General features: G+C 39.0%; 1 protein-coding gene across 9 annotated transcripts; it reads left to right on the top strand.

Annotated features, from left to right (window-relative positions):
• Nucleotides 1-150: 150 nt before the first annotated feature.
• On the top strand, nucleotides 151-25,903 carry ZC3H11A (zinc finger CCCH-type containing 11A). 9 transcript variants are annotated; one of them, XM_063141958.1, is made up of 19 exons: nucleotides 151-4,291; nucleotides 4,398-4,869; nucleotides 6,108-6,159; nucleotides 7,031-7,222; nucleotides 8,216-8,335; nucleotides 10,623-10,746; nucleotides 11,402-11,605; nucleotides 12,610-12,732; nucleotides 13,003-13,083; nucleotides 14,143-14,244; nucleotides 15,438-15,500; nucleotides 15,907-16,005; nucleotides 16,980-17,045; nucleotides 17,521-18,027; nucleotides 19,124-19,203; nucleotides 20,292-20,610; nucleotides 21,665-21,834; nucleotides 22,169-22,233; nucleotides 23,906-25,903. In XM_063141958.1, exons 4-19 carry the CDS (start codon nucleotides 7,169-7,171, stop codon nucleotides 24,162-24,164), a joined length of 2,436 nt encoding a protein of 811 aa, XP_062998028.1. In that variant the 5' UTR covers nucleotides 151-4,291; nucleotides 4,398-4,869; nucleotides 6,108-6,159; nucleotides 7,031-7,168; the 3' UTR covers nucleotides 24,165-25,903. The 9 variants fall into 9 exon arrangements, with proteins under 9 accessions (XP_062998028.1, XP_062998037.1, XP_062998019.1 ...); XM_063141967.1 differs by lacking the exon at nucleotides 4,398-4,869 and having other exon boundaries at nucleotides 151-267; XM_063141949.1 differs by lacking the exon at nucleotides 4,398-4,869 and having other exon boundaries at nucleotides 151-267; nucleotides 5,764-6,159.

The raw sequence follows: 25,903 nt of genomic DNA, 5'->3' as shown, positions 1-25,903 counted from the left end.
ATGCTCAGCGGGGGATCACGTGATTGCAAGGCCCTTTTCCGGGGGCCCTTCATTCTTTCTCTTTCCCCCCTCCCGCCTCCATTTCCGCCATAATGCTTCCGGGCAGGATTGGTGGAGCTTGGTTACAGGCGCCATCTTAGAGGAGGGCAGTGGCGGCGCTGACGCCAACGGCTCCAGTTCTGCCTCCTGTCCAGAGAGAAGAGAGAAACGCTCGGTGGCCTGACGACCGACGACTCGCTGTGGGCAGCGGCTCCTTCTCGGGGATCGGTAAAGTCCCTGCGCGCGGGTGACAAGGGCCCGGGTCCCCTCCACACACGCATGCCAGCCACGTACATACGAATAGGGGCCTGCGTTCTTTTCGACGGGGGCGGCTTCCCGAAGGCCCGTGGCCTGGTATTTGGCCGCACGGTATTTACTTTTGAGGCCTGCCCTCCTCTGGCCTCCCTCGGGCCCTGCTCTCATTTACGCTCTCGCTCTGTGCTTTGTGTTGTTAAACGCCCTGTTCCGAATCCCTCTACGAGGCTGTTTACTTCGTCGTGACATTTTATTTATTTGTAATCTGCCCTACCAATTCGGCTCTCCCGCCCCCGCCGAAAGATGTCTCTTCTGCTTCCTTTTGCTTTTTACCATCGTGGTATCCATATTACCACTATGCTTTTGATTTCTCTGCCCTTCCAGAGCCAATGTTGTCATCCTTTCCCTGCCCTTCAAGATTTGTTTTTTAAAAAAACCTTTCTTTCTCCCCATTCCCCAGATCATTGCGGGCATCTAGGAAAGGTAGGATTAACTGGCCTAACTCCAACGATGATAAAAGTAGGGCGAAGGAAAGGTACCAAGCTACGTGATTTCCTGGAACCACCCCCGCCCAACATCCTAATCTGAGAATTTAAAACCTTGGCATTTTTATTTCCAGTAGCAGTGATGCGATAGTACTCGCTAGCGTTGCATTCAGTAGCACCGCAAACGTAGCAAAATAAGGAGCTAGAATAATTCTGGTTGTCTCTTGTGGTTGACATGGGTTCTCTCACTTTAGGAACCCATCCAGAAAACAATTAAAACAAGATTTTAAAAACAAATTGCCATTTCTTAATACACAGAAATATATTGTCTATTACAGCATTCAGCTGAAGGCATTTTATGTTCATTTCCAAAACAGGTAGTCCTCATTGGTGCTTGCTGCACTTAAAAGATTGAACTGTACACCTAGCATGTGTTGATTAATATCTTAGAAAAATAAATTTTGAACCTAATACTAAAATATTATGGAAAACAGAACTGATGCTGTCTGATGCTTAGGCTGGATAAAGATTACTATTTTAGTGAAGCCAGGGATGGCCTTTGTTGCAGGAAATACAAAGTATTTCTAGTAAATTACCTAGGCAGCAATTCCAGTGATAAATTAGGTGGTGGTTCTTCCCACTGCAGATCTGTTGCTTCTTAAAATATGTATTCATACAACTGAGGAAAGAGAAAGTTAATTAATTTTATATTAGAGTGAATTTAGGCACAATGGGCTTTCTAATATATAACCTTTTTCTAATATATAATCTTTGTACATCGGATGCAGAATGTCTTTTTCCCCAGTCTTCCTAATGGGAGAAGGTGGAGTATATTTAAGTGGTGACGAATCTATGGTGGTGTCCCAGTGCATAATCTGGCACAGAAGGCAGTGTGAGAGGGACAGAGCTGCTTGCTAAAACTATTGGGAAGGATTAGTTTAAGAATAAGAGCAGCTACACAGTTTATGCAGCACTTGTGTTTGCTGCAGGTAGTCCTTGTTTCCTGCAGCAAATGTGTAAAGTGTGATCAATAGACACACCTGAGCTGCAGCTCCTTGATGCACATGTTCAGGTGTTTAAGGACAGAAGCATCAGTGTACCTGCAGCAAACACAATTGTGAGACAAACTGTTGAGCTGCTGTAAAGAAAAGCCAAGTCACAAAATACTAGTCCTGCATAGTCATTTTGTTAAAGACCTGAGGCTTACAAATGCACCTACTTCTACACATGCTTCGTTTGTTGCAAGAGAGACCTTGCTTATAAAGAGCAATACAGTCAAACAAGTTGTCTCGCCTGATTTTAGAGCAAAGATGCTCATTGTCGACATATATTCCATAGTAGATCTGTATGTAAGAAAAAGTGTTAGCTGTGGCAAGACAGGCACTAATGATGGTGCTATATAAATAATAATAATAATAATAATAATAATAATAATAATAATAATCAATACTTCAGTAGTATCTCCAAGCAGAGCATGCTATTTATTTGGCTGTGGCAATAGGCAAAATGAATAATCTTGGGGATGATGACTTTGGCCTTTCATCCATCTTCCTGGACAGTAGAACACAGTAGCAGCTTGGATACATTCCCAATATGTCTATTCCAGAGGGGTAGCTGCATTAGTATGCTTCAACAAAAACAACAGGGTCTTGTGGCATTTTAAAGACTAGAAAATATATTATTGCAAAGGCTTTTGTGAGCCAGAGCCAATTCGTCCGATATTCATATTAAGAGAGATGGTGTGGAAGAGTAACTGGACTAGCTTTCTAGCATCACCAAGAGGAAGAAAAAAATTGGATATGAAAGAATTCTACCCAGGAAAACCAGAACTGTTTTATATGAATTGGCCATGGAGAAAACACAACTTACTTACAGAGGACAATATTGACCACATCCATATGCCAGGAATTGGGGAAAAGACATCTGTATGAAACTTTTTCTACACTGACCCCCAAATACCTATTGACTTGAAACCTGCTTTTTTAAAGATAGCATCCCTAAAGGGTGGTGAAGGACTTGTTTTTGTTCCTACGTTGACAATGATCCACATATCTGTTTTTCTGTAGTCCACATATTTTCATTGGGATCTGACTATCAAAACTGAATGGAGCAGTATTTTTGAGGAAAAAATGAAGTTCCAGTTATGGCTTGACATTGCAGAACTTAAAGAATGTAGTGCCAGTCCCCCAGTTTTATCTCTACTTTTATATGTTGGAAGAAACCCTGTAAGCTCCATTCTTTTTCCTATGTCTGGCGTGCATCATTGAGAGAAGATTGCTGAAAGAAACTGAACTTGTCAAATATATAGTTGAAAATGTGCAACTCATTTTTTTAATGTTTCATATCATTTTTCCGCACAGTGACATTGCCTGTTTGTACAGTGTTGAGAAGAAAAGTTTTGTTTGGCTTTGGGGAAAGCTGTAAGGGAACAAAAGTTCATTTAGCTTTCACATACAATCCACCCATGGAGTTGCTAATAGTTATAGTGTATTCTGCATTATTTTTTAAAAAGCACCTTCCTTGTCTACCTCAGATAGTTTTAGTTCAGCAGTTAGTATTTTGTAAGAATTAGCAACAGTTGGCATGTGGCTTTTCCTCAGTACTCCCCCCTCTTCATTGTTTCTAAGGATAGAGTTGAACTGTGTGCAATAAGAGGCCCCAAACTTATCCATGCACCATGGTTAATGTTTAAATGAGCAATCCAGGACAACTCCTGAGCACAAAAGCACTAAGAATATGTTAGTAGATGCTAGAGCAGTTAGATTTTAACTGACTCACTGAAATGGTGACTATCAAATATTTGGGGAGCTACAGCTTCTTAACCACCTTTCACATCTGTATTTAAAGGAATAGAGAACTTCTCTGTGAATATCCAGTCTTTAAATGCTGTAGGAACTTTTAAACAATCTAAAAAGCAATGCAGGAGTGGCTTGGACTTGTGATGGTTCATGTGTATGAGACATCGTTGAACCATTTGAGAAGGCTGCAATCTGAGTCAAGTGCCACTATTGGTCCATCAACTCTGATCTTACAGAACATGCAGAGAAGGATTATTGAATCCATCTGCTACAACAATAACTAGAGCATTTCAAAAAGCAGTTTTTGCTAGTCAAATAAAGTGACTGATACAGTGTGACACAGTTGGAAGAAAGGGATTAGAATTTGGCAGACCATTCAGTTTACATTTGCCAGAGTAGCAATGCATTTTCCTCAAAAGTTAACTGATAATTACTTGACTCTAAAAGCTGAACACGAAACTTCCTGGGTTCACCGAGATTACCAATATCATCTTGAGAAACTAATTGGCTTTCAAATACAATTCCGACTATCAGAGTACACCAGAGTTACTCCATTATTTTTGCAGGAGAAGATGGAAGAATCATTCTTTCCATTTTCTTAATTACTTGTTTTAAACAGTTAAGGTGTTCACCTAGTAAAGAAAAGAGATAATCAATTCTTGGCTTCATCTACATCGCAATATTAAATGAAGTAAATAATGACCTGTTATCAAAGTTAGAATTATTATTTATTATTTATTATTATTTATTTATATAGCACCATCAGTGTACATGGTGCTGTACAGAGCAAAACAGCAAATAGCAAGACCCTGCCGCATAGGCTTACACTTAAGTATACACTTAAACCATGGCAGATAATAAGCAAAATATTTTATAACGTTTGTTTAAATTGAAGGTTGCAATTTAATAAACCAAACATACTATGTCATATATTAGTTATGGTAGTACGTACAATAATATACCTCTTATATAAGAGATATCTTCTGTATGTATTTACAAAAAGGAAATACCTTAAGTTCATTTGCTTCTTAATTTTTTCCAACTGGGAGACATAAAGCAGTATTGTTAAATTGATTTTTAAAGTGATTCATTAATCCATAATTCCCCAGAACTATATTTTGGTTGATAATGTGGAGTAATAGTGAATTATATGATGATGTGAATTTGACAGAATATTTCTCCTAAATGCAGATTAAACCTTCTGGAGCACTATTATAATTTAGTGCAAGCAAATCAAGCTTAATTCCAGGGGGGGAAAAACTGGGGAGGGGAGAGAGAAACATATAACAAAAGTAAGTTGCTGTAAATAGCAGATTTTAAAAAAAATTATAAATCCTGATTTAACATGGGTGACTAAAGTTTAAAAAAAGCAGACCAAACTTCTCTCTATTAGAATTGGCAAAATACAATACCAAAAACTATTAAAAATATTCAAGTATTTATGTGAGTAAAAGGTTCCAACCTTTTATTCTTTAATTGCAGGAAATTACATATATTCAAAATAAAATTTAAAAGAGTAATCAGTGTTCTTGCAATTAACACTTTTTTTAAATCATGTTGTGGCTGAAGAGACATCAGTTTCTAGGATATTGGCCCTGCAACATTCTTTCAACTTTTATCACTGAAATCCAGTGACTAATGGTGCATCTTTGCAGGGATGTTTGTGGTAGCAGAGCAAAAGAAAGCACTGAAGAAAAGAAATTGAACATTTTAAAATCAAAATTAAAGTATTAAATTTCCTTGATTTTATGCAGCCAAGCCTGTTGCTTTTTCAGGTGTTGTATCATGCAGTTACTTTCTGCATAAAATTGATTGCAATCCAATTTGTCTAAAAATAGTTCTTAAACTTGTGACTATATACATCATGTGTGTACCTTGTTTCTAGGAGTATGTGCAACATGCATGTATCTGTTTGTGCTCATACATGTGTGGTAAACAATTGGCTTAAAAATACGTTTGTATGGAAAATTAACTACTCTATTTTGAGTTTCCCAAATTTGACTTTTCATTTGTAACATAGCCTTTTGCTACCATGCTTCTATATACATTGTTACATGTATAAACACATACAGTATGTAAGAAAGGATACATATGTGAATATGCATATCAAAGTTTATACATAGAAGTATTTTTTTTAACTATGCAGTTAATAAAGATCGGGGAAGATTTTTCCTTTTTTCCAATAGGTGAAGAGATCTTGAAGACCAGAAATTGAAACATTATGTTTTAAATTAATAAAAAAAAAAAAGTTAAATTGTCCGGCTGTAGAAGACGGATCTTCTTCTTTGCAGCTGATTTGAAACACAAGTTCATCTTTAAATGAACTGTTTATTTTGAAGAGGCAATTAACCTTCACTATCTCCAGTCTTCCTGACCAATCAAATGGACATGCTTTCTCCAGTAGTTGTAAATCACCCTCTGTCTGAATTTTGAATGAGGATGAGATGTGTTTCCTTGGCAATGTGAGGAAGAAAAGTCTTTCTATCCCATTATTATCAATTCATGGATTGAGTGTTGATTCGACCTACAGGAGAAAAATAACTGGAAGTCTTTGAAGATAGTTACTTGCTGAACTTACCAAGGTATATCTATGAAAAGTGTATTCATTTGTGAAGGTTGGGGAGGTGAACTATAATTCAACCTATGTTTTTGAAAGTATTGCAGCAATTGATAACATATAAATTAATATCAAAATGGCTAGATGGCAGCAGTTTTCACCAGTGGTTGAGGTTTATCCAGTAGTATGTTTGAATGTTACTCTGATAATTTAACTTGGCACACGCCTCAGTCATAGGCTATCAGCAAAGTCCTCTCAAGTCAGCATTGCAAATGTGGTGGTTAAGAAATCAAGCAAAACCTTGCCAAAATATTATACTTATGTTTTCTGTTAGTTGCCAAGTATGAAACTTCATTTTGCTGTGTATTGCATTTATTATAGGATCAGGGCATTAGTGCTTACATTAATATGTAAAGCAGGAGTGAGCAACTTTGTCACTTTCCACCTCGCTTCCACTCACCTCCCCCAGCAGGCAGCAAAATGCTACGGACACTTAAATTACAAATTTGGGTTTTTTTCAAGCTCAATTTGGCTTTTTTAAAGTGTCCATAGCAATTTGCCACCCAAATTTGCCAGCAAGCTGCCTACTTTTTTTTTCACTGCCACTAAGGATGGTGGTGGTCACACCAAAGAATGGGGGCACATGACCCACAGACTGTCTGTTGCCCACCCTAATTTGAAGAGCACCAGGAAATTGGAAGAAATCAAAGATTGGTTAGTTTTTACATTGGGAACCAGTGATAGCAAACCTGTGTAGAAATGGGTTGTTGTTTTTTATCTACTTACCAGACTTTGGAACTTACTTGTTCATTGACACTGAAACTAAGAGAGTAATGGACTTTCTGATTGCTAATGTGAAGACCTCTTTTTATTCCCCTACATCTGCTGTTTCCAAGATTATATTTAAAGAAGATACCATTAATAGAGCCTATAGAAGATTGCACCGTTTCAAATCAAGCTGTGCCCAGCCATCACGGAGAGAATTCAGCCATTGGTCTCTCCACCATAAGCTTGCAGTAAAGATTCAGTCCAAGATGTCTAATCAAGGAGATGATTGTTACTTTTATTTCTACTCCACATGTACCAAGGTTTGCATTTTTTTATGCTTCCATTATTGCACGTATAATGTAAACTGATAAACCCAATCAAAGACACACATATCTTTTATGGTAATTTTTAGTGGATTTCTTGGTAAAATCATGGGAAATAATGCAAAGTTGTAATCAAACCTCCAAAGTTATGTTCATATATTGGAAATGCATTCAACAGCAATTCAGTGTAACACAGGTTTCTAACTAATGTATATCTCATTTACCAAGTGCTTTTTGTGTTACATATTGGGTCAGTTCACATGACACAACAGCCCGTCGTGGGTTAATTTACCTGTGAGGAGCTGCAGCACCTCTCCTGGGGGTTGCTGTGGCTTATATAAATAACTTGATGGTTGTTTAATCTTCAAATATCCCCTGCTGCCTGGGTTTGTTGTGTTGCCTGAACCAGGTCGTTCACATAGCATCAGCACAAAGTTTTTAAAGTAGGGGTGCCGAACCACTTTCAGCCTGAGGGCTAAACTCAGTTGCTGCATTCCAGTGGTGGGTGGGCCCAGAATACCAAAACTACCAGCATATTTTAGTTTAAAGCCCTTACTTCCAAAAACTGAGCCTTAAGAAAGGCATTCCAACCTTTTAGAATTTGGAAAAAAGTTGTGTAAAAACTAGGAAATTGCCACAGTTGGCAGTAGGAGGAAGGGGAGTGGTGCCATCTGGGAAATTCTGGAGAGCCCCTCCCTCAGCACCCTCAAAATTTGGAAGTTTGGAAGCAGAATTTGGGGAATTGCAGGAGGGAGGAGTAAAGAAAACAATCCCGTTGTGCAATTTATTTATTTATTTATTTATTTATTACATTTTTATACCGCCCAATACCCGAAGCTCTCTGGGCGGTTCACAAAAATTAAAACCATTAGGAATTTGCAATCCATTAAGTGCAATAATTTGCAATCCATTAAGTACAGCATTGGATTTCTCCCTTAAGAGTTTTCTGCCTGGGTGACCTTGTTTGTTTTTCCCTTTCATTCTCCATAGGGGGACAGTTGCCCCTTCCGTCACTGTGAAGCTGCCCTGGGGAATGAAACTGTCTGTGTGCTCTGGCAGGAGGGGCGATGCTTCAGGAGTATTTGCCGGTTTAGACACATGGAGATTGATGTAAGTGCTTGTCTTAACTATATATTCTAGCAGTGTGTTTAATCTGACAAGGAGGGGTGTTTGTTAAAGGAAAGCTTGGATTGTTGAGAATAACTGGATTGTGGCATTCTTGGTATGGAGCCTTTTGCTGAACAGCTGTGAAGAGATGGATATGATTTAGAGTTATGAAGCTATTGTGCCTGAAATGAAAAATGAAAATATGCGAAGTTTTTAGTTTGCAAGGTTGTTTTGATAACTCCTTTGTTTTGAATACAAATGCAGTGATACATCGCATGTTCTGGATGGAGTTGCACTCCCTCTGAAACATCAGGTTCATCATTTGGGGATACTCCTAGATCCATCATTGTCTCTGGAGGCCCAAGTGGCCATGGTGGCACAGAGTTCCTTTTACCAGCTTCGGCTGGTTTGCCAGCTATGGCTTCTCCTGTACAGGGATAGCTTGGTACAGGTGTTGAGGAAATCAAGATGGGTGGTCTGTTTACTTATGCTTACAGGTTTAAGAAAATAAATTGCTTTGGCTTTTTTATTATAAATCATAAAAATTATGCTTTCAGCATAACTAATAATATATTAAGATTGCAATTACTTTTTCATATCTGCCGTTGTTTCTAAGAAAAACCCTATATGTTAGCTTTGCCTGCAATTAATAAGCAGTCCTTCAGATCCTCCAGAAGTTGCCACCTTGCAGCACTACAAGCTGCTCATAATAAATCTTTTCTAAGATAAAAAAAAATCTCTTAAAAGTCTTTAACCACCACTCAGCGAACCCCAAAAAACCACTCTTTTAAATTCCTCCTCACAGGCATTAGCAACCTTAAGACTGGATTACTGCAATGTGTGCTGTATGTGGGGCTTTACTTAAGGCTGCTCTGGAAGCTGGAGCTAGTGCAGTACGCAGCAGCTCGGCTATTGTCGGGAGGCACCCCTTTGCAGCATGTAACTCCTTTGCTGAGGGAACTGCACTGGCTGCCTATTTGCTACTGGGCATGATTTAAGGTTTTGGTATTAGTAAACAAAGTCCTAAACAACTTGGGACCAGGATATCTGAGAAAGCTCCTTCTCCCTTACCAACCTACCCAGTCACTGAGTTCATGAGAGGGCACGCTCCTATGGCCTGACGAGTCCACCAGGAGAAGAGCCTTTAGTGTGGTGGCCCTTTTTCTTTGTAATTCCCTGCCCTGGAGGTCAATCAGGTGCCACCATGGAGCTGTTTCCGGGGCTTCTTGAAAACAGCTTTTTTCCAGGAAGCATTCATTAACTGACCAGCCATAATTTTTATTGATATTCTGTTTTAAAATGAACAATTTTAATATCCTGTTTTTAAACTTTTTATTGTTTTTTTATGTTCTTCTCCCCAGAATCTATTTTAGATATGAAGCGGTTTACAAATATTGAAAATAAATAAATAAATAAATGAAGAGACTGTTCACAATTTGAGAATCATAGGTTGAGACTGTCTGCATGGGTTGCTGTGTGATAAGTCACCATAGATCATAGTCTCTAAGCATCTTTCTATAGCTTTATTCTGATTTGGAGGTGCTGGCTTGGGGTGGTAATAAATAATTTGCTACAGTTGGTGGCCTGTAGAAACTTCTGCCCATAACCTTGACTGCCTAGTTAACACACTATGCACACAAGAGAATGTACTTAGGAACTTACAAAATGACTTGTGCAGACAAGAATTGTGATCCACCTTATAGAACAGCATACTATCTGGTTTTTATCAGTGTACATCAAAAGTCTTTAACTTCGATTTTTTTTTCTACTGTAGCTAACCTATTTTATCAGGAGATGTAGCAGGCAATAGAATTTGGAAGGAAAAGAGATAATATAGGATAAGAGAGAACTGAAAAATACTTGCCAACAACCCACAATGCTCCATGTATGAGTGGCATGCATTTCACAAATGCACTGTGTATGGGCTGTTGATTCTCCTCCCTGCTGCATCTCCATGTACCATGTTGCCAAAGAGTTTCCAAACTCTAAAGAGCTGATTTTCAGGAGTTGTGAGTGATAGGTAACAAAATAATCTGCTGTAGTCCTTGGATTCTGGATGTTCTGATTTAAATGGTTTCTTCATAGATGGGTGTGTGTCCCTGAAGAAATGGGTAATATTTTTTTAATCTGTGGAAATATAATTACATTTTGTGTTGTCATTTCTTCTCCTGATACAATTCTTAGGCCTTATGGATTATATTGCTGCTATCATCTCAGTATGTTGTTACCTGATGTAGTGGGCATGCTGGTTGTTCCTAGTGTACACTTATAGTCTGTATTTTGTCTTCAGAAAAAGCGCAGTGAGATTCCATGCTACTGGGAGAATCAGCCTGTGGGCTGTCAGAAGTTGAACTGTGCATTCCATCACAACAAAGGACGTTTTGTCGATGGGCTTTTCTTACCTCCAAGCAAGAGTGAGTTTTATTTTCACTCTTGGCAATTCCTGCTGATCTAATGTAACTACAGAATATTTTCCATTCTAGCTTTAGGTTTTCATACCTTTGTAAGGAAAACCACATCTGATTCTTTTGGTATGTGTTTTTCAAGCAGTTGATCTCTCCAGCACAAAACCCTATGGTGGAAAGACGTTACATGGGAATAATTTAGAAAGTAACTAAAAGAGCGAAGTGTTGTGTTTTGTTAAACGAAGCCCTAACTGCAGCTTACAAATGAAGCCATGTGGAGGTAGCTTTGTGAAGCCACCTATTTGTGTTAGAGATTGAGATTAACATAAAAGGTAGAAATAAGGCCACCATATCTTGCTTGGTGGGTTTTTCAACAGAACTATATGAGGTCATAATAGTCATTGAACACCTAATAAGATTAATACTGGCCACAATTCATTGAAGATTGTGATTCTAGTAGAGAGGTTTCACAATCTGTATATGGATTGGATTCAGACTTAGTCAGGCTTAGAGTAAATCTATTGAAATCAGTGGACCTAAGTTAGTCATGACTAAATTAAATCACTCATTGATTTCGCTGGGTCTGCTTTATGTATAACTAAGTCTATATCCAATGCAGTGGTTTTCAGCTTGTAGTTCATGGGGTCTTCTTTTTTTGTTTAAGCTGTTCTTTCAAATGTGACTGAGTCCACAGAAGAAGAGATGAAGGCTACACAGATCTCACTGCAGCAGAATAAGCTTTCTGTTCAGTCTAATCCATCCCCTCAGCTGCGTGGGGTAATGAAGGTGGAAAATTCTGAAAATGTACCCAGCCCCACTCATCCACCAGTTGTTATCAATGCTGCAGATGATGATGAAGATGATGATGGTGAGCAAAATACAGTTTCCTAAAGCATGACATTTCTCTGTAGTTTCAATGCATATCTCAATAAGGTATTCATTAATTCTTTATACCCCATGCTTCAACCTCGGGTTCCCAAAAGACATAACATATAAAAATGTAATAAATTTCATATCAGAATGGAGACAACATTAAACCCATAGAAGCGGAAGATGACATTAGCGCTTTTCCCCCCAGCAGCTTCAATCATTTCCTCATATTTTCAAGGTCTGGGAGAATAAGTGATGCCTAGGTTAGCTGAGATGCAGAACAGCCCTGCTAACTAGCAAAGAAGACAGTCCCTGCCCCCTTAGGCTTACAATTTAAAAAAGACATGACTCACAAGGAAAAGGAGTTCGGGAGGGAAGAGGGAAAAGAGAGAGTGAGAGGGAAAATTAAGACTGGCAACAGGGCTGATGGGATTGTCCTGCTCCCAAAGGAGGGGAGTCGAACTGGAGCAGGCCCTGATATTTTCTCTACCTGCTTCTGTCCCCCTTGCTCTTTAGAGTGGCACTTTGTGTATTTTTGCATTTACTGTATCACAAACTCAGGATGCAGCCTGCTTTATGAAATGTGACTGCATCGCTGTAAAAAACAAAGTTCTTGTCCTATGTGACCTGGAGCATTTGGTTTAATTGCTCTGTTTTGTTTCTTCACACTGAAGTTTGAACCTAGTACTTATAAATAAATCCTTTAGGATTCTTTTACACTATATATCACCTGAAAGTAGCAGTACTAATGGAGAGTTACAGATCTTCAAAATACCTATTTGTTTATTACTTAATTGAGAAAGCAGGTGAGAAAACTCAATGAACCTTAATGATGTAATCTATATATGTCTACTCAGAAATCAAGTCCGGATTATTTAATGTAATTGGGTATAGGATTACAGCCTAAGGCAACAGTCCTATGTACACTTGGGAGGAGATTCCAGTGAATTAAGTGGACTTCTGAGTAGAATAGGATCAAACTAACAATGTTATTTCTTTCAGATCAATTATCCGAAGAAGGTGATGAATCTAAAATGCCTATTCAGCAACCCTCTGGAGAGGTTCCTAATGGATTGCGGGTAATTTCTACTCGGAAAACAGTGACTAGCACAAAGCAAGATAAAGGTAGGAACTAATGTGCTTGATAGGTGAACTGAGTAGACCTTTAACAAATTGACCTGGTTCACATGTTCACTGTGGGTTAAACAAGTTACGGTAGCTAATTTAGGCTGTGGTGCATGCCAGGCACCATTTGTACTGCATTTGTAAAGTACTGCAAATTATTTAGCTTTAAGCTTGGTTTGCAGGTTGTGTCTTCCTATTTGAAAGAAGTAGTAAATGTGAAATCTCTGTTCATAAGCATGCACATATCACTCTTATTTCTACATTTTTCAGATAATAGTTTGAATTTTGGGATTAAAACCCTTGAAGAAATCAAGTCAAAGAAAATGAAGGAAAAATCAAAGCAACAATGTGGTGAGTTGACACCCCCACTGTCCTTAGTAGTTTGGATTGTAACCCACAATGCTTTATTTGGAAATTCTGATCTTTGTGATTTCTGGGAATGTGTGCTGCTACATTGATGAGAGGTCCAATGTAAGCTGTTACTAGCTTCTGCTTTAAAGCTTTGTACATATAAAGTTATTGCTCTTATCCACCTTGTTGGAACTAAGAGCATTTTTTAAATATAAATTGTATAACACTAGCTGGAAAGGGGTTTGTTTTTATGCATTTTAGCTGAAAAGTATATTTTTAAAAAATAGAGGACTCCCTAAACAGACTGGGTATACTGTTCAGTAATGATCTGGTTTTGTTTTCTTTTACAAGGTCTCATGAATCTAATAAACTAATTAAATATATTACATTATTTCGGGCAGATCTGATTTGTAAAGTTTGGTGTGCCTGCAATCATTGATTAGCTTTTCCGGGCACCACAGTTGAGTCATGGTTATTGGGCTGCTTTGCTTTGTTGCAGAAACCTTTGCATAAATCATATTTCTGGAAGAATAATTGAGTCGAGTCCTAAGCCTTGTTGCACAGCAAAGAAGTATCATGCCGGGGTACTGATCAACTTGGAAATTGATGTTTTAGCAGCATTGCAAGGAGATTACTTGATTATTGGTCACATAAATGTTGCATCTGGATGATATCCAGTGTTTTCCTTGGTTATTAATGAATTGTAGGTGATATTATGTGATGGCTGTGTGTGAGCTCTGAAGCTCCATATTCAAATGTCACCTTAGCCACAAACTCACTAAGTGCCCTTAGGAAAGCCATTATCCTTTGCAGTGTTAGAATTATATTCCATATGTAATAAATAAATAAAAATAAATATTTTACAGGGTTGTTTTAAGGATTGCTAATATATGCAAACTTCTTTGAACATTCACAGTGCTGTCTTAGGCATGCTTACACTGAATTACTTTCAACGGAGTTCAGTGGGGCTTGTTCCCTAATAATGTACACTTAGGATTGCATCCTTAGTAAATAGTGGCAGTAGTGAAGCTTAAAGCTGCTTTATTTTTCTCTCCTTAGACATTCCCTCTGAAGTCACTGCTCAAATCCAGACTCATCCAGGCCCAGAGAAAGAAAATGTACGGACTGTGGTCAGAACTGTAACTCTATCTACAAAGCAAGGTAACTGTGACTCTGTTTTGTCTTCAGTTTAGCAATTCCTTAGGCTGTAGTGTTTCTGCAGATGCCCTTCCTCTCTATTGATTAGCAGTGGTACTCTGCTACAGCTCTCCTCCAAACTGGATTGACGTATGTTTCACAGCATATATCTTCTCAACAGGTATAGCACCATGTTGCTTATCTAAAGGGCAAAAGTTAAGAGCTCAGACCCAATAGCTATTCTTAGTTGTGAGTCACTACACTACACTACACTACACCCTAGGGTCAATAATGCAAATAAACCAGTGCAAGTATATTTCAAGCAGTTAAATACAGTTACATAGATAAAGAAGAACTGTAAACTGTCCAGACAGCAATTGCTACAAACTGTTGCTAATATTAACTTGCAGATGTTAAATGTTGTATAAAATAGTAGGCTATGCTCAGTTTATTGATTAAGCAAGAGGCTTCAATGAGAACATCCCATAATACTGAAATATACACAATATACTTGAAAAATCTGCAAACAGTCACCATGAAAGCACTATTTTGTTTGATTTAACATTAATATTTGCTGCAAATTGGGCAACTTTAAAATATCTGCTATGTACATTTGTCCAGCCAATTTTATCTGCTGCTAATTTTTAGTTGTACTACGAATGTAATGTTGATATTTTTAATTGCTTGTCTGATTTGAATGCCTTGCTGTGGGGAAGTGGTGTATACATTTTAAATATGAATACTTTTCCAAGTAGCTCATTATCAACAAGGCAACCCTTGGGTGGCTACTAAGAAGAGCCAGTGTGATGGTGTAGTGGTTAGAGTGTTGGACTGGGAGTCGAGAGATCTGAGTTCTAGTCCCCACTCAGCCATGGAAACGCTCTGTGTGACTTTGGGCCAGTCTGTGTGCTAGAATTCTGTGAATCTCAAATGCTTTTGTACTCTACCAGCAATCTGGTTAGCAGTTTAAATTGTATCCAAATAATGTGCCTTTTATGTTCTAGTGCTCCTCCAAGTATATAGGTTGCTTACAGTTCAGATCAGTATTGGATTTTGTTCAAATTATGATTATTGATATCTATTTTTGTTCATTTGAAAAGAAGAATCCTTGTAGATAGTTAATTCCATCAAAGGCGTTTTCCTCTAACCATTCAAATGTGTAAAGGAAAACAAACCTTTAATAAAAAAATTAAAGTTCCTTGCTTTCACTGTCTCAGGTGAGGAGCCTCGGATTCGATTGTCTCTTGCAGAGAGACTGGGAAAACGGAAGCCTCCCATAGGTGAGACTTGCATGTGGGATAAAAAATACTGCTGGAATGTTGCTTGCCTACACTTCCTCTGCAAAGCATCTACCATTCATTTATGGCACTGAGTAGGATCTGTGGCAAGGAGGATTTTCATTATACTTGATATGTTAGTAACTTTTACTCCACTCAGCTACATTTTACATTGCAAAACCCTTTTTGCATAAAAACTGGCAGTCGTATATTTATTTTTATATTAAAATTTATATCCCATTTTTTAGGCAAAGTGCCTACTCAAAGCAGTTTACAATATCATATGAGTAAATAGCAGCTATAATTGCTACTAGAAGTTGAGGCCCATGTATAATATATATGAAGTATTAGCAAGAAGCTAAAAAACAAATCCCAAAGCATGAAAATAAAATCTTTGCATTTTCACTAGAAGTTGCTGAGAGTGGCCTTCCCTTAAAACGTAGCCTTGCTGAAAGACTGGGAAAGAAAATGGATTCCCTGGAGAATGCAGACAAAACAGTGAAGAAAGGTATGACTGTTTAATCAGTAAAATGTATTCCACTTTTTCAGCTATAGAGAATTTGTATTCAGTTATGAAAATCTCTTGATCCTAATAATCTTTTAAACTGCCTAATCCTTTTTGGGGGGGTGGGGGAGGGGACCTGGAGATGGCAGTGACCATAAAACTTGACAACTGCCTTTCTAGCTTTTCTTGTAGTGCACAAGTCTTTAGGGCACCACCCTATTTTTACTGAAGGAGCACTCGGAAAATCCAGTGCTGTGCCAGCAGATGCCCAAGAGAGCAGAAGGCTCAACGGATGTGATCTTCCCTTCTCTGTCCTCCTGTCTGTTGCTTCCCCCCCCCCCCCCGATGCATTTTTGAATGGAATCATGGGGGCGGGAGCTGGGAGGCTTCAGGATTCTCAGTAGGCTCAATGACTCCCCACACCCTTCCCCCTCATTCGCCTTCTCAGCCGAGGTGAGGGAGCCACCATGGTTCTTTCTGTAGCGCTACAAGGGGCGGGGATACTCCCCATTTAGATTCCCCCTTCTGAGGTTGTGTACAGCCTTGGGTGAGTGGGGTGGGGGGAGCTCCTACAAATTGTGTGGTCCCCGAGGAGCATAGGATGGTACGCTTAAAAATGTTTGACTACTGTTTTATGCCAGGATTGAGGAATCTTATATAAAGTTTTACCAAAAATTATGTATGTACCCTTGCTGTCTCCATACACAGCCATGTGCACATCCTGTCCAAGTAAGGATCCTGAGTAACAACAGCTGAAAATCAAGCACATTTCTGTATAGTGTGCATAATTTTATGCTTTGATTCAGATTTTTGAAAACTTGTTCCTCGTTGAAGGGATTAGGGAATAATACCACTTTACGGTGATCCTTGTAAATTGCAAGAAGTCACATGTAATGAGTCTGGACTTCCAAATTAAGCAATGGGAGAACAAAATAGGAAACTCCTATGACACTTTGTTTATCACTTTTTTCCTGCAGTACAAGTTCCCAAGTCTCTTAAAGAGAGACTAGGATTACCATCTGAGCAGAACAATATGGAAAAAGGTAACAATTGATTTTCTTGGAATACCCTTTCTTAGAATTTCTTGCAGGTGGATCTCTGTCTTAGTGTAATCCTGGACTAAATCAGATAAAGGACAATCTATTGCCATTGTGTTTCTTACCCTATGGCTTTAGAAGTCCTGTGCTTGATGAAATAAGAACTCTTGTGATCAGTAGTCAGTATCTGTTCTTCAACACATTGTATGTCTTTCATTTCCTGACTTTGAGAACTTGCTTCAGTATATGAAAATCTGGCACAAGTTAGAATACGACATGTACATCTTGGAGAAGCACAGACAACCTATTTAGAATGATATTAGGAGATCAGGAAGCGGGTAGGGTGGGGGTTAACTCTCAGGGTGACATCCATATTTTTATGGCAAAACTATACAAAAGGTATAACACTCAAAATTTTGACTGGAATAAACATGTACGTTCATTTCTTCTTATGAGTATTTTTGTTGTTCCGGTGATGTAGAGAATGCTGCCAAAACAGCAGGTGACATCCACGTGAAAACACTGGAAGAAATCCGTTTGGAGAAGACTAGCCAAAGAAAGGGAGAAACTCAGTCCAAGCTCAGGGTTGAAATAGTTTGTACCACAGATGATCCCAATCCAGTGACAAAGCCATCTCCTTCAATCAGAATCAAAACCTTTTCTGAAGTCCTGGCTGAGAAAAAACAGAGGCAAATGGAAGAGGAACGGATAAAAGCTGAAAAAGAGAGCATTACCAAACCAAAGCATGAGTGTGAGCCTCAGAAGCAGGGCTCTCTGGTTTTGGCTCTGTCAAGCAGAAGAAAACTAGAGGAGCCTTCTGGCAAAGCCAGGGACTTTGGAGAGGTGCGCATCAAAACTCTGGAGGAAATCAAGCAGGAGAAAGCTCTCCGAATGCAGCAAAGTGCAGACAGCACCTCAAAGACACAGGTGCAACCCGAGCGAAGTCCAGTTGGGAGGAGACTGCTGTGCATTACAAAGCCAGCTGCAGGTACAACACATTCCATGTTCATAATACATTTTTTTTCTCTTCTAAATACTCATATTAAGAACATACTGTCCTCCCGATATGTATTGAAGTAGATGGTGGTTTGTATAGAAGAAGAGGCATGAAGATAATCCTCTGATAGACTTGGTTCCTGGCCTGGAGCATAGATTAGAACAATTTCAGGGATTTGATATTATATCTTAGCTGAGAGTAAACGTGGAGGAACCTCACCTACATGCCGCACTGTTTCTGAGACCATTCTGCCTGGTTGTAGTAGCTGAGGAACAAACTAGAAGTAATAAGAGAAATGCAGAGTCCCTAACCCATTTTTTCTTCTTAGCACTAATGTTTCACCCTTCTGCTGAGCAATTATTTTCTGTACGTGGGCCTTTCTACCCAGCATATTTTTCATTCTCCCCAACCTCCCCCACCCCCAAGCTTTGAAACCAGAAGTGCATTACTCTGTATCTCAGCAACTGGGGTCACACATTTGCAAAGATAACATGTAGTTTGTACTTAAATTCAAGTGGGTTTGGGCACATGACCATTCTAGCTTATTTTGGAATTTTCTGTGATAAATTTTAATGCCAGATCAAATGTTTCTGGAAAAATCTGTCTATTGAGCCAGAAGTAAAGATATGTAGTGAATAATTGAAATTACTAACTTTTTGACATATCACTAGGATGTACATTTATGTGGTCCAGGACTGGGCAGAATGTGTTCTTCCAAATTCTTCTTCAGTTGTTTAGGAGTCTTGAAGGATCAGCAGAGCACTTCCATGTCATTTGGGCGTTAAACCCAGGCTATGAGCAGTGTGATATCACATCACATAAATTGTGGAATGGGAATTTATCAGATGTGTGCCTGGTTGGGTAGATACGTTCCAAATGTGTATGAGCATGCTATCTGACTCAACAGTAGTGGAGAAGAGAAGCTTATTTGAGCAATGGAAGAAATGGCTCTCTCCATAGAATATAGAGCTTCATGAATCTTGGTGTTAGAATGTAGGATTTCATTTCAAACAAGATGGTGGGCTACTGGGTATGGTAGTCATCTGGTTAACCTACCTATCCTCACAAGTCAGTGTGGTCTTTTTAGCAGCCCCTGGAAGGGAAGAAAAAACATCCCTGGAGCTGAAGTCTTCTCCAAGAACTTCCACAGCAGATGCTACTGTGAAGGTGAGTCTTCACAATGCTGCCTAAAAAAGTGGGGGCTTGGTAATTGTGCAACACTATACAGTGGGTATAATCTAGCATCTTTGAAAACTACCCATCAGCATCACATTTGAGAGTGGTTGATGTACGATATTCAAATCCTATATGAATGGGGGGGGGCTCATTTAGACTCTATTAGTTATACAGGGCAATAATCCAATAAGGCCAATCCCAGTATAATATATTTTGACAGTAGCCTATTGTGAATAGGATAGCATGCTACCAGCTATGTGGCTGGGCTTCCAGCCTATGGCTATGAAAACAGCAACACAAAACTTATAAATTCTGAACTAAAGTCTTACACCACCATCCAGATCCTGGCAACCTGAGAAAGCAAGTCAAGATGGTGCAATCTTTTTTATCTATTTCCTTGTGTATAGACATAGGGCAGTAGCCAACGCTGCCTGTCTGCAGCCAGGGCCCACCGATGCTTCCATTCCGTCAATGGTCAGCCTCTCCAATTCCATTGTGCAAGCGGCACCCACCACTAGCACAGTGGAGATTTAACTCTTCTAGGGGCAACCCAGAAATGAGTAGAAACTCCGCTGACCTGCCCCATTCTAGAAAGTAGCATTTCTCTTTGTTTCAAGTTTCTCCCGGAAGTGCTAAATCAGTGGTGGGGCTGGCTGTTCACGGGCAGTCACCATTGGACACTACGCCATAGACTAAGCTTTATTAACATATATCAACTCTTTAATATGGACTTTTGTTCTGTGTTGTTCAGTTTTATTAAGCTTATTCCAGTTAACCAACTGTATACTCAGTGGGGGCTTATCAGTTCTCAGTAGAAGCTGCATGGTTTGTGTGACTTTTTGGTTCCACGAAGAAGTGCATTGTTTATGTATTTTTGCTCTGGTCATGGGAAATTGCACACTGCTTCTAGACTGAACTTCCACAGTACAGATGAGGAGACTGAATCTCATTTTAAAAACCTGCATTTTAGCAAGTCTGAGGTGAGAAGATAGCATGGTGAACTCTCTAAAGAGCTTATGTAGTTTTCCCTTGGGAAACCTCTCTTACCTCATCTGTCTATTTCTCTGATTTCCACCCAGCCTTTGAATGACAGTGTGAGCAATTCACATTCTAAGGTGTATGTGAAGAGCTTAGAAGAGATAAAAAAAGAGAAACAACGGCTAAAACAACAGCAAGAAAAGAAACCCCATGAAGAACAATTAGCTATGCCACTTTCTGGGGAAGAAATGGCAGAAGGGAAGGCCCCAGTCACTACAAATCCTGAATCCCCTGGGATAACAGGGAAAAGTCATCCACTTACAAAGAAGTTATTGGTGAGATCCCAGGAAGTAGCACCAGAGAACTTGGGATCAGAGGAGTTGAGACTCTCCGTTCAGTCTCTGGAACGAAGGGCTAAAGGTAAGTGGCATTTCTATGGTAGCCTGAGTAATAGAAAGGCTGGCCTCCTTGTCTTGTTGACAAGAGGCAGAAAGGAAGCTTTTAAAATTCTTCTATCAAGGTGATTCATACCTTTAAAGGATTGAGTAAACTTTTCAAGGAAGGGTTGTTTCAAAGAAGGGCCATAGGTTATGCTTAAGTACTAATCTACCCCATGAGCTAAATGACAAGCTGCATATTTTAGTCATGGTCTTTTCCTAATGTATTTGGTACAAAGAAGAAAGTAGTAATAGGATAGCCCTAGTAGATGCTAGCCATTGCTTGACTTGGGACTGCTTCCCGTGTGTGTCTAAAGGTCCATGAAAACATAATGTTGCTACACAAACTCTAGAATTGGAAAAGTACCTAGAACTTTCATCTGCTATCTCTTGATAGATGTATGTGTGTTTTCTCATTTCTGTTTTCGTCGATCTTAAGGGATTGCTATTTCTCCCAAGACTGTTTCCAAGAGGTTTAAAAATAATGTAAAAAGTAAAGCTCAGATGCTGTCAAGCTGTTGGCCAGGAATATCTGGTATGCCACTGTTGAGACAAGGGCATAAACAGCTGTAGTATTAAAGAGATTAAAAAAACTGCCACCAAATTCCTAGAAAATCTGCTTAGCTAGGTAATTTATCCCCTAGTCTCTTGAGCATGGGACATGTGATAAAATCACATCCATTTCCAATTGTTTAGCTCTACCCCTATGGTGAAGAGAGATTACTAGTTGTAGTTGTTCTGCGTTAAAAAGTTCCTTCTTGCAGGGTGCTGCAGCCTGTTACTTGCATTTTTCATGCAGGTGAGTAACTGAAGTGCGTGAAGAACACTGAGTGTGTGTGGTGGAAAAAGTTAGCGCAGCACTCTAGAAATGTAATTTCCTAAGTATTTTTATTCTTTATAAATCTCACATATGTAAAAAAGGCTCTTTTAAGGAAGAGGAGTGCTATTCCAAGCATCTTGTACTATTCTTAAAGAGAGTGAGGGAGAAAAGCGAAAAATTCCCTTTTTATATTCATTGGCTGACTTTCATATTCTAGCTAAACCCAAGATGAATGTGAAACCATCCGGAATGAAACCTTTGTCTCCAGCAAAGCGGGCATTGAAGCGTAAATCATCAGAAAGCCATCCCTCTGTCGCAGCAGTGAAGCCTCTGAGCCCCATCCCAAGCACAGAAAAGAAAGAGCTCCCACCTGAAAATCCAGCTCTGGTAAGAGAGACTTGATCATGCAGCTGGATCATGTCAGCTGAAACCCCATGATAGTTGCAGGAGTTACACTGTCTTGAGACCTACGTGCTATGGCTGTATCTTTGCACTTCATTAAATCAGTAGCAATTTTGCAGTGTAACATTTTCAGTGCTAACTGTCCAGTCCTCTTTGGGAAAGTACCAGCGTTGACTTATCTTGAGAGAGGGTAACTTGTTCTTTTGAATAAGAGGAGAGAAAATAAGAAAAATGTGCAGGAATTAAGCGGCATGTTGATGGAGAGGAAAAGGAACCTGCAGAGAGAGCTTATTTTTTTTTAATCTCTATTTTTTCTCAGGCAAGTGATCCAGTCCTTCCAAGGGACACTGTAGCCTTAATTCCTGAGAGAGTATCTTCCAACAGGTAATGATTTAATTTATTAATAGCCATATTGTACATCATTGGGACTGTTTCCCAGAACATTTGTACAAACTGAATTGGATTGTTTGCTAGTCACTACTAAAATGAGATCCTACGAAGTTTAGGATAGAGGCCTTTAGCTTTTCCCCCTTTAGGTTTAAAAATGGAAGGACAGATGATAGACGGGCATTTGGAATAGAATGAAGTTCACGTGACTCCATAAGAACCTGGGATATAATATATTCAGATGGAAAATTGCAAGCCTACAGTGGCAGATTCTGAAGAAATGCAAGTTAGCGTAATAGTAGGTAAAGGTATAGGTAAAGGTATATATCATTAAATATATCAAAAGACAAATCTAACACAAATAATAAATAGTTTTCCTTTCTGTTCCAAAGTAAACTCAGTTTAGTTAGCCAGATAAAAGAGAAAGTAAGATGTTTCCAAACTAGCACTCATTAGATCAGGAGTAGGCACTCTTTTGGGGATGTGGGCACATTTAGCAATTTGAGAAACTGCCCTGGGCACCACCACAACATGGCTGCCTTGGGAGGTGTGGCAAAGGATGAATACCCTGCCCAAAAGCCTGAATACAACAGATGGGGCTGAGCCCCAGCAAAGAACTCCTTTGAATCTATGATTTTCAGCACCTACAGAAACCTATTTCCCAGCAATCCCAGATGCTAAGAAAAATGTTAATTGACTAAAACACAGTGAAAGGGGCAGGGCACCTTGGTGGCCACCAAGAAAGGTGTTCAAGAGTGCATTGGTGTCCACGGATACCATGCTGCCTTCACCTGCTTTAGATCTTACTGCAGAGAGGACAATGCCATATTCTGGGTGAAGTTTATATCTTCAGACTTCTGTCATAGGTGGGCTGCCTTTTAAATCCAAGTTACTAATATCTTCGAAACCACATGGGATCTTCAGCTAACTTTGAAATCACAGGTTAACTGCACCTAGCCTGGCAAGGTTCTGAAATCAGATATTTGTCCGTGCTTCAACCTGTGTACCATGTCTGACTACAGAATACTAGTCTGTTAATCTGTTGCAGCAAAACCCAAAGAATCTTATACTATAAGGATGAATACATTTATTTTTATATTAGCTTTTATAGGTAAGGCTGTACTTTTTCATTTGGAGTAGAGACTTGCAGATGAAGTTCATGCTGCAATAAATTTGTTTTAAGGTGACAAGATTTTATGCTGCTTTCGTCATTTCTAATATTCCCCATAGTGACCTGTATTGAATACTGCTCAAGTTACCTTAACCTATATTACTTTAAAAATAAAACAGAAGGTTACATATTGTAAAGTTAAGGAAATGGGTGGTTACAACCAATACTGCTAAAAGTATTTAATACCCTTCCTTCACTTGGCAGCTGACATTGCATGCTATAAAATGTTCATAGACATACTCTCTCTTCCTGCTAATCAATGTATCCTGGCCTGTTGTAATATAGTCTAGATGTCACTGCCACATAATCTCTACTTTATGTACTTGCATCCTGCCTACTTTAGTTTCATAGCTATAGTTAATCGACAACATGTTTGTTGCTAGAGAAGAAATTTTGAAATGGCTTTTTAACACTGCAACCAAGAATTCCCCAAGTGTCCAGATAGAATCTTTGTTCCCCACTTGGAGATGTATAATGCTGTTTTCCCTCTTTGTGAAGTTCTGAGCTGCAAATGGATAACCAGGTGGCCTCCACGTTGCCAGCAGAGATAGCAAGCCCAACCTCTTCTCATGCAGCAGTGAAGACACGCAGACTGAGTTCAACAGGAGCTGGGAAGACACCCTCCTCGGTTGAAGACGACTTTGAAAAGCTAATTTGGGAAATCTCAGGAGGCAAATTGGAAGCTGAGATTGATTTAGACCCAGGAAAAGATGAGGATGACCTCCTGCTTGAACTTTCTGAAATGATTGACAGTTGATTTTTCCATATAGTTTCTTTTTGAGAGAAAATCAAAGCTATATCTTTTGTTGGATAACCAAGATTACCCCTTTCTAGCTGAGGAGTTATGACAAGTCTTAAAGCACATTTGAACTGGTTGAAGAAGCTGGCTGCATTAGATTGTCCTGAATTGCCCTGCTGGTCAGAGAGATGTCCCTATATGACAGTCCTGTTACTATTCTGCCCACTTTAAAGACTTGGAGAACAAAACCATGAACATTTCAACTAAGAAAAATCTGAGACCGTTCATAATCCCACAGAGTGCACTTGTTCCATCAACTCAATGATCTTCATGAAGATTTTTACTGAACTGTTTTCCGGCTATGTGGCAAAGTTCAGTGTCCATGTATTTCAGAGTTTTCCCTTGCTTTGTGATTTTTAAAGGGTAATTTCTATGTTCTTGAGTTACTATGTCAACTCTGAGTTATGTAATTATTTTTTAATTTGATTCTAGATTAGCAGTACGGTTTAAAATGTAGAGGAGGGGAGAAGTAATGCTCTTGGACCAAACATGCTGCCACAGTGCAGGTGGGGCCTTAGTCCCTCTTAATGTTGAAGACGATGCAATATGTTCAGAGAGAATATTGAACAGCCTGCTTTATCCTCTGCCCAATCATTCTGTATCATCTTGAGGGGTTTCCACTAGCAAGCATAAACTCATGGGGCAGAAGTTAAGAAATCCCCTTCGGATTATTGTATCCATTCAGCAAATAATAATTAAAAACATGCCCTAAAAGGGTATGCAAAGTTATTCTCAGGTTCTTCTTTTCTTTTCCTAAACTGAGAAAATGATGGCCCACTCTGCTGGCATTGCATGGGTCATCAGAAGCAAAGCTTTGGAAAGCTGTCCTCTGGCAGATAAAGTAGTTGGAGGGCTTGTTCCTGTGTATGCAATCTGCCCTGCCAAATCTGTAGAGTTCTCAGCTGTGGTGTAATTGCCCACCCGTGAACTTCCTTTGGCATCCATCTTCAGCACTCTGGCCCACACATTAGGATTTTCCAAAAAACCTGCAGTGGGCCTTTGGAGACTTGGGTGTATTGTGTATCATACCATTCTTGATATTGTTCTTGTTCATTCTTCACTCCATATTTTATAATCACTTCTTCCTTATTCTTTTTACCGCTACTTTTAATTAGTCAACTCCTGCTACTTACACCTCTAAAAGTGTAGGAATGGTGCAGGATATGTTTCTGGTTGTGTTCCTAGCAAGAAAAAAAAAATGTTGCTTGATTCTAATGTAAATACAGTTGATTTAACGGGAAAAACCTATGCTTTGCATATTCAGTTTGAAGTATTGCCTCAAGAAAGAAAAGTTGAAAAGAGACATTAAAAAATAATAATTAAGAATTGCCATCTTGAACGAATTGCTAGTTTATGTATTGCTCCAAAGAAGTTGGAAAACAATGCCCTTCAATATATTGGAGAATCAATAAAACTTCTGGCTGATTGTGAATGAAAAGTAACAGACATTTGAGACTGTGAATAACTTTTCTATGTTGTTTGCAAGAGTTCCTGACTGCTTAAGCAGGATGTTCCGTTTACAGTCAGGTTTTTTCATTTTTTTTCTCCTGTCGAAGAAAATTCCTCTCTGGGTTTTTACATACTCCATTATGTTTTGAACATCTTAGTCTTTCATTTTCTATTTAAATCACTGTATCTGAATCAGACATGTTTACCATTGCAAGTGTTTGTGTTTTAAATAAAGCTAATGTAAGAAA

Source organism: Elgaria multicarinata, chromosome 1 (genome assembly GCF_023053635.1).
Source record: "Elgaria multicarinata webbii isolate HBS135686 ecotype San Diego chromosome 1, rElgMul1.1.pri, whole genome shotgun sequence".
Lineage (NCBI taxonomy): Eukaryota > Metazoa > Chordata > Lepidosauria > Squamata > Anguidae > Elgaria > Elgaria multicarinata.
Note: the sequence above shows the minus strand (reverse complement) of the source record. Positions and strands in the feature narration are given on the sequence as shown.